General features: G+C 34.5%; 1 protein-coding gene across 4 annotated transcripts; it reads left to right on the top strand.

The window, feature by feature from the left end:
• Window positions 1-808: 808 nt before the first annotated feature.
• Window positions 809-11,754, top strand: LOC105110276 (Rab3 GTPase-activating protein catalytic protein). Of its 4 annotated transcripts, none has more exons than XM_011005274.1 (22): window positions 809-1,047; window positions 1,148-1,191; window positions 1,277-1,340; window positions 1,436-1,550; window positions 1,642-1,709; window positions 1,787-1,884; window positions 2,154-2,325; window positions 2,710-2,929; window positions 3,323-3,449; window positions 4,159-4,265; window positions 4,353-4,448; window positions 5,087-5,215; window positions 5,382-5,515; window positions 6,457-6,546; window positions 6,671-6,744; window positions 7,800-7,983; window positions 8,094-8,165; window positions 8,899-8,938; window positions 9,337-9,614; window positions 10,397-10,574; window positions 10,673-10,890; window positions 11,247-11,754. In XM_011005274.1, the coding sequence occupies exons 1-22, from the start codon at window positions 1,000-1,002 to the stop codon at window positions 11,541-11,543; spliced, it is 2,853 nt and encodes a 950-aa protein (XP_011003576.1). In that variant the 5' UTR covers window positions 809-999; the 3' UTR covers window positions 11,544-11,754. The 4 variants fall into 4 exon arrangements, with proteins under 4 accessions (XP_011003576.1, XP_011003584.1, XP_011003561.1 ...); XM_011005282.1 differs by having other exon boundaries at window positions 1,145-1,191; window positions 4,165-4,265; XM_011005259.1 differs by having other exon boundaries at window positions 1,145-1,191.
• Window positions 11,755-14,939: the final 3,185 nt, after the last annotated feature.

The raw sequence follows: 14,939 nt of genomic DNA, 5'->3' as shown, positions 1-14,939 counted from the left end.
GAAAAATTAGGAAGTAATCTCTAAGGTGATTTTTTTTACAAAATAAACAGGGTTATAGTTCAAAAAAATAAGTTTTTTTAAAAATATCCATAATATTTTTTTATAATAAAGATTTCAAGAAAGAATTTTTAATAAAATTAATAAAAAATCATAATATATATATTTAACCAAATATTTTTTAATATATTTTTTTTAATTACATGACACAATTGTAATCATATTTTACTACCAAATGATTTGGTAACATATTTGGAAGTGCGTCGGGTTTATTTTTAAAATATTTTATATTTAAAATATATATTAAAATAATATTTTTATTTTTAAAAAATTATTTTTTATATTAATATATTCAAATGAGTAAAAAAAAATTAGAAAAAATATTAATCTAAAAAAATAATAAATTTTTATTTTTTTTGAAAAAAGATTGCTGGCTGGGCCCCTTGCTCCGGGTTTCAAATAGCCCAGGCCTCATTCCATGAATAGAAGTCTGGAACAGATATTACGGGCTCTTTTCTCCTGGGCCAAGATGTTTTTTTTTTTAGAAATAGATTTCACAGGATATTTATGAAGTTCACAGCAAAGTATAATAATAATAATAATAATTAAAAATATATGTTAGATCTAATATTATTAAGTATAAAACACCCCTAACCTGCATCAATGGAAAAACTTACGAGGAAAAAAATAAAAAAAGTCTATATAATTAATTACAAAAAAATTAATAATCCAAAGACAGGTGAAATGGTAAAATGGACTCTATAGATAGTAATAACAAAAAATGAGTGTGTTTGGGAGCGGTGAAAGTGAAAGAAAATTGAAAATACACAAAAGTCCTAATTCCCAAGGTAGGAGAACACGTAAAGGAAAGCAGAATAGCCTGCATGATCGTCTTTTTCTAACCAGATCTGGATTAACTAACAATCCATTCTCAAGTCCATCAGTTCCATTGCCAATGCTACCTATCTCTCCATTTAGCGATCTCTGCCAACCTCATCTCTAATGGCATCTACGAGCAAAGTGGACTTATCTGGAGAAGACGACGATGAGGTTTAATTAGCATTTCGATTTTTCAAATTCATATATATTAATTATCTCAAGATTTATAAGGTATATGAACTGATCGTGTTTCACTCACTGGATGCAGCAGCTCGAAAGATTTGATGATTTTACGCTTGCCTCTTCCTGGGAAAGGTTTTTTATTTTTATTTTTTGCTATTATAATAGCAAACTTATTTATCCATTTTATTTATCTATCTATTGTTTCTTTAATTTATAGGTTTATTTCTGAAATAGAAGCAGTTTGTAGGCAGTGGCTTGCCGATGGTCCAAATAATTTACTGGTAAGTTTTTATCAATTTACCAGATATAATTTTCCTGGAATGAATGATATGGGAAATAGGCTCCATTACTGGTTTTGTTGATTACTTGACTGTAGGAAAAGGGTGCGGTTAAGTTGGATTTTTCGCAGAAGTTATATAAGGTTAAAATGGAGTTGAAATACGCGATGAAAAGCTATAACATGGAGTATTATTTTGAAACCAGCAGCGGCGGTACTTGAAGAATTTTGCTCTAAATAGGTTTAATTATTTCTGTAGAGATTGCAGGAGTGTTATCTGTTTATTTAAGTTCTGGTTGGTGCAGGCAAAATTGCGGATGGGAATAGTACATTGCATGATTTGCAGTTATGCTTTGGAGTGAAGGATTTTTTGGTATTTGCAAATGCATTTTGTTTGGGTTTATTTGAAGTTATGTTGTAGTCATGACTATTGTGTTTTCGGATTACCAGGTTATTGCTCCTCAAAGTGCCAGTGGTGTGGTTCTTGATTCACCCGAGGCTTCTAAGCTCTTAAGTGCAGTTGCAATTGCTTTGACAAATTGCTCCAGGTGAGTTTTTGAATCAAAGATTCTAGATATTAGTGTAACATGGTGGTTTATGGGCCTACATAGTAGCACTACATTTCACTAGGCATAACAACCTGTTTATTTATTGGGTCGATGTAACACCAGTTTTGTTTCCTTAATAAAACAAAATTGAAATTTCAATAGGTTTTCATGATGGCTCTCTGAAACTGAATGACTAATTTCTGTTGCTTTATTATTTAGAATGTGAGCTCATCAAATCAGCTTCTAATGTTTTGTATTTGGAAATGCAGCTTGTGGCCAGCTTTTGTCCCAGTTCATGATCCTTCTAGGAAGGCTTATATTGGAATTCAAAATATGGGAACTGTTTTTACTAGAAGATTCGAGGCTGATCGTATTGGTAGCCAGGTTCCTGTACGGCTCATGCACTTGGAAGGGTTATACGAGTTATTTGTCTCGAAGTTTGTAAGTCTCCTGTGGATTTGATCCTTTCTAATGATCTATATAGGGCGTCCTCTTATCTTTACTGTTCCACCAACCTATGAAATTATTGCATTTTTTACCTTTTTGCAGAATAGTCAGATAATTCATGCTCATATATTTTCCTGCTGTATTCTTTATGCACATTCTTGTTGTTAAACTACTCTTCTTTAAGTTGTTAAAGAAACAGATGTAATTTCCAGCCAAGTGCCTTGAGAGAGGAATGCAATTTCTGTATCAGAATCTGCTTCAAAAACCTATTCACACCTAAATTTGTTCCCACTTCAGCTTCCTTTTTGCTTGGCATTTATGTTCACTTGTGGATTCTTGCCCTTCTTAATGCTACTGTGTTTTTATCTGATGTTGAAGGCCTACTCTACCCTGGACTTTGCTATGCATCTTTGCAAAGTTCATTTTACAATGACATCAACATATAGAACCATTCACCATGATGATGATGATCTCCAAAGTCTTGGTACTGAAAAAGAAGAACATGGTGACAATCATGGTAATGAGACCCGCAGTAGATCGCAATGGGATGATGATTGTCCATGGAGTGAGTGGTATTCTGCTGAGGACCCAGTAAAAGGTAAACTTCTATGGCTGGTTATTGTCCTTGTTCCATGGCTGATTAATAATATTTCCTAGTTCTGGTTGCTGTCCTTGTTCCATCGTTGATTCTATTGGTCTTTTCGAGAGTGGAATATGTTGGATAGAAATATTTCTAGTTTCAAAGCACATGCTCACCATTTTACCAGGCTTGTCCCATGCATGCTCAAATATCCAAAATGAACTTCATTCCAACTACCTTATGTAACACTATCTATTTTGTCTATCATCTTTGTCTCTCCTTTTTCTTTGGTATCCAGGTACCATACCTGAAGTTCTTTTGAGCTAATTAAAACACATCTACGTTTGTACTGTAAACCTTTCTTTCTGAAGATTCGCTTTGTTAATTTTGATGCTTCATTAAATGGCACAGGACTTGAATTGACTGCCACATGGTCTGAGAAGACGGTTGAAAGCTCTCTTGAAATGGCTGAACTTGAAAACGCATCACCTCATGAAGCTGAGAAGTGGATGATTCTTCCATATCTGTCTCCAAATCTGTGAGAAATTTCTTTCAATAGATCACTTCACATGCGATTATGATTAGAAAATTATTATGTTCAGAATATTATTTTTGTTAATTTTGTGATACTATTAATAACAAAATCTTATTCTTACTATTTCTATGTCATGGGTCCATTGCTGGGATTTTTCTTTAGTCGATAGCCATAGTTGCTTAGAGGTGTTACCATGAAGGTGGTATGAACTTCTATTAACATCTTTTTTAACTCTCAATTCAAGCAATTAATAAGATTTTATGGCTGTTCTGTTTTCTACCCTTTAGAAAGTGAGGCTTTCTACCAAGGAGGGAGTAGTGATTTCTTGAACCTGCTTTCCTGAAACTCTTGGTTCTTTTCTATTTCCTTGTCAAATAATTCAGATCAGAATCCAAATTCCTTGTGCTAAATTTCCAAATTCACAAGTTGCACAACCTTAATCCTGAGCTTTCCCAATTACCACGAAACGATGTCCCCCATTCACTGTTCTCCACTGTGCTTTGTGGTATGGGTTGCCAAAATAAAAACAAAGAAACCAAAATATATTGCCATCAATAAACTAGTTTTGCCTTTTCACCCAATTCTGATATTGTAAATATGATTAGCATATCCTGGTGGATTCTTTTTTGACATGCGGTGCTTTCCATTGCTTTTTTTGTTATCTTAACTTGGATAAATTTTTGTACATCTGAAACACTCTTATTCCTTGAAGTGATAGTTCAGAAGGAAACAGAATTGGCTTTGCTTCCCAATTGCGCCTTTTGGTTGATGCGCTAAATATGTCATTTGATGCCCAATTTATGGAGGATTTTGTGTCAGGTTTGAAATGATTTCTAATGTCTTGTCCTGTCAATTTAACTTGGTTGCTTGCTAACCTTTTCTCTTATTCTTGGTTTTGGTTTGAAGCAGTTGAAAACCCTGGGTCTGATAATCTCAAGTCCTCGATGATTGTACCGCCACCAACTGTTCTTGATCGTGTGTTCAAAGATCTTTTTCATGAGGGTACAAATTTTGTATTTGGTTTTGCTGGGAATTTTGTATTTGGTTTTGCTGGGGGTTGGGGTTCTGCTTGGTTCTATTCTCTTTAATTCATAATTTTATTGTAGTTAAATGATATTTCACTTCTTCAATACTGTATATGCTGGCTAGTTGTTTAGCACCAGTCATGAATCCAATAAGGGCATGCCTAGACAAGTCTGAGCTTGATTTCTCGTGCTTGGTTTATCTAGATTGCCAAATTGCTTGGAAGAAGCTTTTGACTTGCTTAAAACATACTGGATTTAATTGCTGGCACATTTTAGTGTTTAAAATATTGTGCCAATGCTAAAAAGATTACAAAATATCACTACTCTTTCATGAACATGTCACTGCTGCATGGTTAGTGCTGCTCTGTCTGACCCATTTTGGATGGTACGGGCAAAGTTTATCCAATGCTGAGTGTAGCTGAAATTAGCTTGGTACTGTGGATGGAAGGAAATATGAGAAAACATAGAATAGAAGTCATTGAATCTCTGGAAATGGTACAAGTTAAATTAATGGGGCATTATTTGAAGGAAAATACACAGGATTTAGATGCAGTTGGAAACTGTTGAGTACCCATTTCTGTTGAAGGTTTCTAACTGTTATCTTTCCTCCATCAGGATCACAAGTTGCTGCATTTGCTAAAGGTGAGCATAAGATTTCTCGAGCTATTAAAGGCGCACCATTTGGATCTCTTTTTGCACAGTTTTGCTTACATGCTCTTTGGGTGGGGACTTGCAATATACGTGGTATGTGTAAAAATGGCATATGCTGTATTTGTGTAATATGGATTAAGAATATTGTTATCTAATTGCACAACACATGAATTTATTGAGTTTATTTATTTATTTTTTAATTTTTTATCTCTGTTGTTTCTCTTATATGACTAGGTTTTTATTCTTTTATGTATTTCAGCTATTGCTGTGCTCTGGATAGAGTTTATCCGGGAAGTTCGTTGGTGTTGGGAAGAGTCACAGCCTCTACCTAAAATGCAAGCCAATGGCTCAATTGATCTATCCACTTGTTTGATTAACCAGAAACTGCAAATGGTAATACTCTGTTTGACATTAGAAAGCTTATCAGCCTGAGTTTGCCTGGTGTTAGCTTTTGAGAGTTGAACTTTTGAAAAACCTGTGCTCTGTATTTTCCTTTTCTTTTAAAAATATCCAGGTTGATGTTTTCTTGCTCAAAACCCATCATTTTCCTTGTAAAATGACTTACTAATTTGGCACCCAGGCAACTTTCTTGGCATCATGAATAAATCTGGTAATTAAAAACCATGAAAATGTTGACCTGTCTTTGAGGAATTGGGATGGGTTCTTGTTTTTGTTCTTCAATGAAGAAGTTCTTGAGACTTGTCGGTCTTTTTATAAAGAGATATTCCTTGCCTACTCTACTTCGATTTATATCTGATAATTAAAAAACCCTGCATTACTTTTTGTCAAGAATACGAAAATTGCTTAGCAATCCCTATGAATGGGTGCCTTCAGTTTGTCTCTCTATTTCCTTTTTGTTTAATCATTTTCTTCTCCATTTTCTGATTTCAAATTTGCTACTGCTTGCTGGAACTCAGTCAACTGTCACAAATAGCCCTTCCTTTCATCATAAAAACTATCGAACAACTTATTTTGTGCCATAATCTAATCGCTAATCCAAATAGCACAAAGATCTTCCCAATCCCCAAACTAGCTTGCTGTCTTGGAAATCCTTCACCTAATTTTAACATTTCCCACAGCCAAACAGCCACCAAAATTCATCTTTTTAAATCCCAATTCATATGCTGGTTTCAGCCTCTGCCTAGCAACACACACATCATCAAATAAACTATGTTTTTCAATCGTCATTTGTAGCGCTCTATTCTGGTATGACATACAATTGATAATTGAAACTATTCAGATTCAACAAGGATCTGAAAACATCTAAGCACTTTGTATGTGTTCATTTTATAGCACGTGGAGTCAGTCATATCATTTTGCTTTTTGCTGCTCAGCTTGCTATATGCATTGAGAAGAAGTGTGAAATGAATGAAGACTTCCAAGATTGTGTAGGCAGCAATGATCATACCTATGATCATATGGAGGTGACATGGTGTTTTTATTTTAATTTCTTTTCTAGTGTTTCTGCTGCTTACTGAGTTGAACTCAGGTGATTGCTTTTTGTTTTTTCTTCTTGGGCATTAAGTGCTAGTTCAATGGATTATGCAGGAAGATAGTCCGGTTGGGGACAAGACAACCAATAAACAAAAACATGGTGATGAGTTTGATGGGATTCAAGACAGGTGAACTAAGCAAGTGAGAGCTCCTTTATTTTCTATGTAAAATTGGCTGGGCTTGAGGGTATTGTATTGTTTTTTTCCCCAACTCATTAGTTCTATCCTTCTAAAAAATAAGGGGTAAACTCAGATGAGTCCCCAACGTATCACCTGTTTCTCAATGGAGTCCCCAACCAATTTTTTTGTTTTTAAATCCCCAATTGAATCCTGTCTAAAAAGATCGTAAATCATGACAGAAAACACCAAGTTTTCTTAAAAAATGTTCATGAATAGGCATTTTTGACATAAAACATTAATGGATACAGATGGATGGACCTACTTGATAATTTCTGATACATTGGGGAACCAATTGAGCAAAAACATTCACGGGAACCTAAGTGAGAGCTGGTTTATAGGCAGGGGATTTGTGCTTGATTTTTGGAAGTTCCCATTTAATCAACATTGTTTTGCTAAAGTGCATCTAGTTGTGTATTTTTGTCACACTCATGTGACAGTGTATTTCAATTCAGTTTCTTCCTTGTGCTAAGGTTGTTTGCATGCCTTTGGTTTTTTTTTTTTTTTCCGGGTGTGCGTGTGTTAGGAGTAAAGTAGGCCCTATGAATCTCATGGATGAACACATAGTAATTATATTTCAGTTATAATAAAAAATAACTATGCATTAGAATTTTGGCATTCTTCATCATCAATTTCTTTTCCTTCCATGATCTGGTCCATTGTATTCTGCCTTTTAGCCTTTTATGCACATAAAATAGTTTGGATCCTTACTTTTCCATTAAAAGAACCTCTGAAGTTTAGGTGTTTTTATTTTTTTGGCAATATTGCATGCTATTAAAAAGTTCATGAAGTAAATTTTTAGAGATCAAAGTTGTTAGTATAGAAATGGCTCCTGAAGGACTTGGAGTTTGAATTGGGCAGATTGGTTTTTTGTTAGAAATGCATTTACATTCTGATGTGAAGAAATACAGTATCGAACATTACAACCTCTGGCCTTTCACCATCAATAACAATTCATTTTATCCCATGCATATTCCTGGCACATAACTTTGCTATCCATGTGGCAGCCCTTTGACAAAGGATGGTTTGCATGGGAGTGGAACGACGACATCAAGGCGTAGCATGAAGCACGGAGACATTCTATCTACTGGTTTGAAATCTTCTGATCATAACAGGAGGGGCTCAGCTGGTGCTGTGGGGTCTATGAAGCTTCTGAAGTCTTATCAGAGCATGCATGCCCCTTTCACACAGGTTTTTTATATCTCTTAGAGTCTGAACCATTTGACATTCTTATCACATGATTGTTATCAACAAAGTTCAATGGATAAAAATTATTTATATTTGTCTGTTAAATGTTATAGGATGCTCCACTTATGACAGAAGACATGCATGAAGAAAGACTGCAGGCTGTTGAAGCATTTGGGAATTCTTTTGTAAGCTCAAATTATTTATTTACCCGCAACATTTTTTCCTTTGTCACTAGATTATAGCGTGGCTGTATTCATATGTTGTTTATCCCCTGGTTGGGATGGGTACGCCCACCACTTCATAGTATGGCTGTATTCATATGCTGTTTATCAACATCAATTGTGAGGAGCTGTGACTTGTGAATGAGATGATCTAATTTAAAAGCTCTCAACTAGTTTTATAGTTGGAAGGATTTTGTTGGCACTAGGCAGCTGACTTTCATTTGCTAAGCCTCAAAAACTTCACAGAAGTTTGTCTTAATGTCTGATGGTGTCTTGTGCCTGATAGGACTAAACATCTTCATCACAGTAGAACAGGAAACACAACTGATCTTAGTTGGAATTCATCTGTTCAATAAAGCATGGGTATGGACCACCCTTAGTTCGGCATCATAAAAGAAAAAAATGAAATACTAAACACCATAGTTCTGTTTAGTAAAAAAGAGTAAGTTTGTTGTTATATGCATCAACAAGTGAAAATGATTTCAAACAACCTCTATGCAATTTTAAAATGAGTACCCTTGTTACTCTTGAAAAATCATGCTAATGTGGATTCTGGGATCTAACATTTGACAAGCAAATTAGTTTTTTTAAAGTTTTCTATCTTTATTAATCAAGAGGGTGTAATATGTTATTTTGTGTTAGTGAAAGAAACTTATAAATTCATTAGCTGAGTAAACTTTATACTATTTCATTCCAGAGCTTTTCTGCTCAGTTGGAGAAAGATATCTTATCATCAGGTATGGAATAAGCTTCCATTTTTTCCCTTTCAAGTCCTTGTTATTATCAGTTCGTTTTCCAGTTCATTATTGTTGCCTTTTTGTAATCACTTCCAAAATATTCTTTCAAAAAATTTTTAATCAGCGGAGGGCTTCAATAACAAACAAAATGCTTTTTATAATAAATAAATAAATTATAGAAAACAACAATACTTTATATTATAATCAAAGATAAGCGTATGATGTTCATCGCATATTGCACTCACATTGATGATGTGATAAATGTCCTTGTGTGGATTGAGTCTGTATTCTTCTTTAAAAGTATTTATTTGTTGTCAAATGTGCATTTTCTAATCCAACCATAGTTTTCTTTCACTTTCTTAAGATTTTATATTGCAATCTTTGAAAATTTGAACCAGACATGTCAGCATTCAAAGCAGCAAATCCAGATTCTGTTTTTGAAGATTTTATCCGGTGGCATTCACCGGGAGATTGGGAGAATGATGATAATAAGGAAAGTGGACCATCTAAAAGTCCAGTGACGAAGGGCTTGAAGGATGATTGGCCACCTCATGGCCGACTTTCGCAACGGATGTCGGAGCAAGGGAATTTATGGCGAAAGATTTGGAACGATACTCCTGCTTTGCCAGTGTATGAGCAGAAACCCCTAATAGACCCCTTTCGAGAAGGAGAGAAGGTCAGATTATTTCTTATTGCAATCTTCACATTAAGTTCAGCTTGTACCAATAGCAACAAGTCTAAGTTCTATTTCATGCTATGCTATGTTTGGTATGCGTGTATCATGTTTGTGCGGAAAAGATGAAGGAAATTAAACTTTATGCAATTAAAGGACTGGTAGATGTTTTTTGGAGGATGAGTGCAGTTCGCCAAAAGCATTCATCTTAACTTTGTGTCTTACTATTCTGATTGTTCTTTGAACTTGTTACTGTTACTCCCAAAATCTCTATTGATTTCTTAGCTTCTAGAAACCCCAGCCTGTCCTATTTAGCTAAACAAAATCAGAAGTTGTGATGCCTATGTTCAAACCTTTTGAGACTATGCAACGGGTAACATGAAAACAGTGCACATTGTTCTTGGCTGAAGCTTCAGAGCCAGTTACTTGAAATTTGACCAAATTCTATTTGTGCTCAGGTCTGTCTATCCATACCTTTGATTTTTTGAATTCTTTTCCAATTAGCTCTATAATCCGCTCCACAAGCTCCATTAATTGCAAACAGTAACCTGACTGGTAGTAAATGATGTGGCAACTTACATGTAAGATCATTACCTTTTAGAGTAAATAAGACAGCTGATTGCAAATTCATAGGCCTCTTGTGGTTCTTTTAGGAAAAAAAATTAAAGATAAATGTTTTGATTGATATCATATATTTTGGTCAGGATGTATTCCCGTGTCTTTATAGTTTCCCTCTTAGCTCCTTTTATTGTTTTGACCAATTAAAGGTTACTTGAATTCTATAGATCCTTCATTACTTAGAGACATTGCGGCCTCATCAACTGCTTGAGCAGATGGTCTGTACCTCCTTCAGAGTATCAGCTGACACACTAAACCAGACTAATTTTGGAGGCTTGAAGCAGATGACAACAAAAATGGACCAACTGTACCGTACTATGGCTTCCACATTGAAGCCTTTGCAAAGTAGATCCTCTCTTCCTTTTTCTTCTTCATCTTGCCATGCTATCATTAAACTTCTTCGCGAGTTCAATAAATGTAGCAAATCTTGTCTTTTATGGCAGCAAATCATGTATCTGGCAACAGTGAGACCATCGAAGACCTAAGACGCCTCTGTGTTATCTTTGAACATGTTGAGAAGTTGCTTACTCTTGCATCTTCTCTTCATCGGACTTTCTTGCAGGCTCCACGCCTCTCTGAAACAATTTTCACCGACTACTACAACTTTTATCTTCCAAGAATGGGAACAGGGTCAACGGGTTCTCTAGAAGTTGATGAAAAGGTAAAACTTCTTTCATGCCATCAAAGCTGTTTCCTGTTAATAGCAATACATCAATCTGATTGTATTGGCCCCTGGATTTGCATTAAGTGATGAGTTAAAACTGAAATGAAAGGATATTTTAATATCCAGCAGTATTGATAATGTCATCTTCAAAATGATTTTGTATTGACTCAAGCTATACTGGCCGTCTTATAGGTTTGAATTGGATAACTACACATGATAGACTTGAAATGGCACCACTGAAAATGTCTTTAGTGACTATCTTGTATTTATTGATTGGGGTCGAGAACCTTGGTAACCTAGTAGTTTTATTTTAACTTGGACTGACATGACATGGATCTGTTGTCTTCACCTAGGAGTTTGACGTCAAGTATCAAGTAATGACACGCGAGAGACAGTGTGTATCGAATATGTTCACCCCCCCCACTGCTAACCAGTCTTGGAGAAAAGTGCTAAGCATGGGTAATCTTCTAAATGGTCACGAACCTATTGTCAGGGAGATTATATTTTCAGTGCGTGATAGCTTGAGAAACAACCATTATGCAGCTCACAATCCAAGAGGTTTTCAACGAGAAATAGAGACATATCGAATGTATATATGTGGAACCTCAAATGATCTTCGTGTAGCACTCTCTGTTACCTCATGTGATTGACGTATTATCTTGTACATGATAATTATTCTTGCCTGTATTGGTTCGATATCGATCATTATTTTGAGTTTTATCAGTGGACCATATCTGATCATTCTGGGTTTGTAATTAATGTTTGAAGGGATTCATAAGGACAACCGAAGCATTGCCTTGAAATGACTTTCCGTGGCAATAGCAGAGTATCATGTGTGATTTCCGTTTCGAATTCTTGTATTTACATAAATATGTATTTGTCGGAGTTTGCAATGGAGGCTGGGATATCCTCCCCATTTCCTTCGCCGAGTCTGCCATGGCCTATGACATGCATGGCATCCGCGGATACTTCATCCTTTTGGGAGGCTCATCAAAGGATTGGCTTCATGACTTCAAGGGTCGTTTCACGTACAGTGGAAGGCGGGACCAAATTGGCTGCTTTTTCTTCAATTCCGCTCTAGAAATTTCGTGGATTTTAGAGAAGAGAGGGTAAAGCTAAAGTGAACGCACTCACGATAAATTATACCTTAGTTGGACAAGATACCTGTGAAGTCTATCAAGGACTTGAGAAATAGAACCATCCTTTGAAAACTTGTACCATCCGGAAATAAACAAAACAAAGCCTTGTACTGGATGTCCAATCCATCGTTCTGCCTCGCGATAATATTTTAAGACAACGTTAGAAATAATATCTGGATGTCGATCTCTCTCTTGGTCTCTGAACATGTAATGACCAGATTACCCTTGTACCAAGTTTGAGGACTTTTTTGTCAGCATCGCTAGTTAACAGACCCTGTGCGGTTTTTTCTTTCATAATTTCAATTTATCATATGCTTCCATCAAATTTAATTTCTTTTCTGTAACTAAATCACCTAAACATATACACTCGATTATTTTTTTCGTAACAACGAAGTAGCGATCATCATGATTCTTGAATGACTTGTAAAATTCAAATTCTTTGCAACATTGGGTGTGGAGCCTCTGGAATTTAAATATCAGTATTACACTAGTTGAAGAAATGTTGTCTGTTCAGGCAGATTTTATTTTTTTATAAAGAAAAAATGGAAACATGTCACCTACCCTTTGAAAAAAACAAAAGGTCATAAACATGGACCTAGCCTTTTTCGTTAAAGTTCTTTGAACATTTTGTTTTTTTTTTTTTTAAATGCAAACAAGAATAAAATTCTTTTAAAATTAATTTATTAAAATAATATTTGAGGAATTACCCAATTATGCTATTGTTTTTAAGAAGATTTTATGATATTATCAATTACTTTATGAATAATTATGTATTTAAATAAAATGTAGAATTTTTAAAATAATCTATTCATTAATATGAATGGGAATAGAATAACTATTTTTTGTATTGTAAGATCTTCATTTATTTTTTTAATTTTATATATCTTTTTTATAAGTATGTGCAAATTATCGTTTAATTAATGTTTTTGTTTTCAATTGAAATTTGTTTCCATGATCCTAATAAGTTTAATTAAATTCAAGTAAAGCTTCTTATAAAAAAATATGTTGTTGTCAAAATAAAAAATAGAATTGCAACTAAAAGGATTAGTAGATATTCTATCGTGTGTGTGTGATTATATATGTATTATATAAAAAGAGAAAAAAAAGGAAAAGACATGATAGAAACATCCACATCAATGCTTGATTTAAGATAATAATAATAATTAAAAGGAGAAGAAGAAGAAGCGTGCGTGTCCTCCATACATGATAACCCGCATTTAACAAGTATCAGCAACGCTTTCAACAAGTATTATCATGCACCAGGGGGTCCATGTTCATTTTACGTTTTTAACGTCTTACGCTTTTGTCTTGGATAAAAACGGAGTCTTCCAAGACGCAACTTTGATGATTTGGTAACGACATTAATTCCGTTTTAAAATTAAAAAAGAGAATTTGTTCAGCAAAATATTTTTTAAAAAATAATTCTTAATAAAAAATATATTAAAAAATTAATAAACATGTAGTATTGGTGTTTCTAATCAGACATTGATTAAATCACTTAACAAATCTAGATTTCATTTGTTATGGTTTTTATAAATCGATTACAGTTTTTTTTAGATTTTAATTAAAAAATCTAATATATTTGCTTAAAAAATGGTTTTCAATTTAAATAAGAAAATATTAATTACCACGTCAAGTCAAGATTTTATTTTAATAAAAAAATAAAAAGTTATATCAAATCATTTTTTGATAAAGTTGATTTGATAGCCGGTTTTTACCAAATATATTTATACCTTAACCCATTTTTATTTTAAATCTTTTTATAAAAAATAACCTCTAAACTATAATTCAAATATTTTACCATTGCACGATGAAATTGAGTCCATATGCATCTTCACTCCACTGTTCTCTATAAAACGTGTATTGTCAATAATTGGCTTGATTCCTAGAATACAAGATTGGAAATTTAATCGCATTTAAATTCGAGGGACTACGAATGAATGATCCTTTAACACAAGCCAAGTAGCTCAGCTAACATGCGCTAGCTTATCATTAGTTTCATAATTATTTATTTGGCACTCGAGTCAAGGCTAAGGATATTCCATAGACAGAGGTTTCATTCTCTTAGCTCTAGCTGGGACTACCTGTAGTGATGAGTGATTAAAAAAGAATCCATGGTGGTGGGTCATGCCTAGCTATGAAAACACCTAGTATGCAACCCAATTTTTCTTCAAAACACTGTGAAAGAATCAACAAAAATAAATTTGTGGGGTTGGGAGACTGACATCTTCTAGTCTTGAATTCGGCTGTAATGAGAAATTATATATGAAAAGAAGGCACTAGCTAGATGATTAAATAAAAACACTGCAGAAAATGTAAAGAGATGAGATTGCAGTGCGCAAGACTCCATGATATCACCATCATCCCTGTGGAAGTTTGGATGGCTAGCTACTGGTTGTTAATCAGTCTCTATTTTTCTCCCATCGTGTGATCCCTGTTGATAATGGTGCAGGCATGGCGTCCTTCCTGGCTACAATATCTGTCAAGAGATGGCACCTTTCACCTGGCTGTAGATGTATTTACTTGAATTGATGACAGGCGATTGATCCAGACAGGAGATGCCTATCCAAGAATGGCTAAGGGAAAAAAAAAAAAAAAACCTTGTATCTATCCCCTATTTCAATCATTGATTATAGATTAACATCTGTTTGCATCGTAATCGGACACTCCAAGCTTGTGCAGTGCTTTCACCACTGATGTAAACCCTAGGTTAAATATTGATTAACCCAAGAGGGTTGATGGCCATAGCATCCCTTTCACTAATAATAGTTTTCTCTCTCTCTCCCTCTCTCCTGTTTCTATCTCTTTTTAAATTGATTAATTTACGGGTGGAGTAACAGGTATGCGCACCCACTTAAGAGTTGTGAAATTATTCAAAAATAAAATAAAATGGCGATCATGGGAGGA

Source organism: Populus euphratica, unplaced genomic scaffold, assembly GCF_000495115.2.
Source record: "Populus euphratica unplaced genomic scaffold, PopEup_1.0 scaffold3.1, whole genome shotgun sequence".
In the NCBI taxonomy this organism is placed as follows: Eukaryota; Viridiplantae; Streptophyta; class Magnoliopsida; order Malpighiales; family Salicaceae; genus Populus; species Populus euphratica.
Note: the sequence above shows the minus strand (reverse complement) of the source record. Positions and strands in the feature narration are given on the sequence as shown.

Bases quoted from the DNA above. Each gene is read 5' to 3' on its own strand.
- LOC105110276 (XM_011005259.1), top strand. From the start codon at position 1,000: ATGGCATCTACGAGCAAAGTGGACTTATCTGGAGAAGACGACGATGAG. The intron at 1,048-1,144 runs GTTTAATTAGCA...CACTGGATGCAG, and splicing joins CTGGAGAAGACGACGATGAG to CAGCTCGAAAGATTTGATGA. The intron at 4,266-4,352 runs GTTTGAAATGAT...TTTGGTTTGAAG, and splicing joins TATGGAGGATTTTGTGTCAG to CAGTTGAAAACCCTGGGTCT.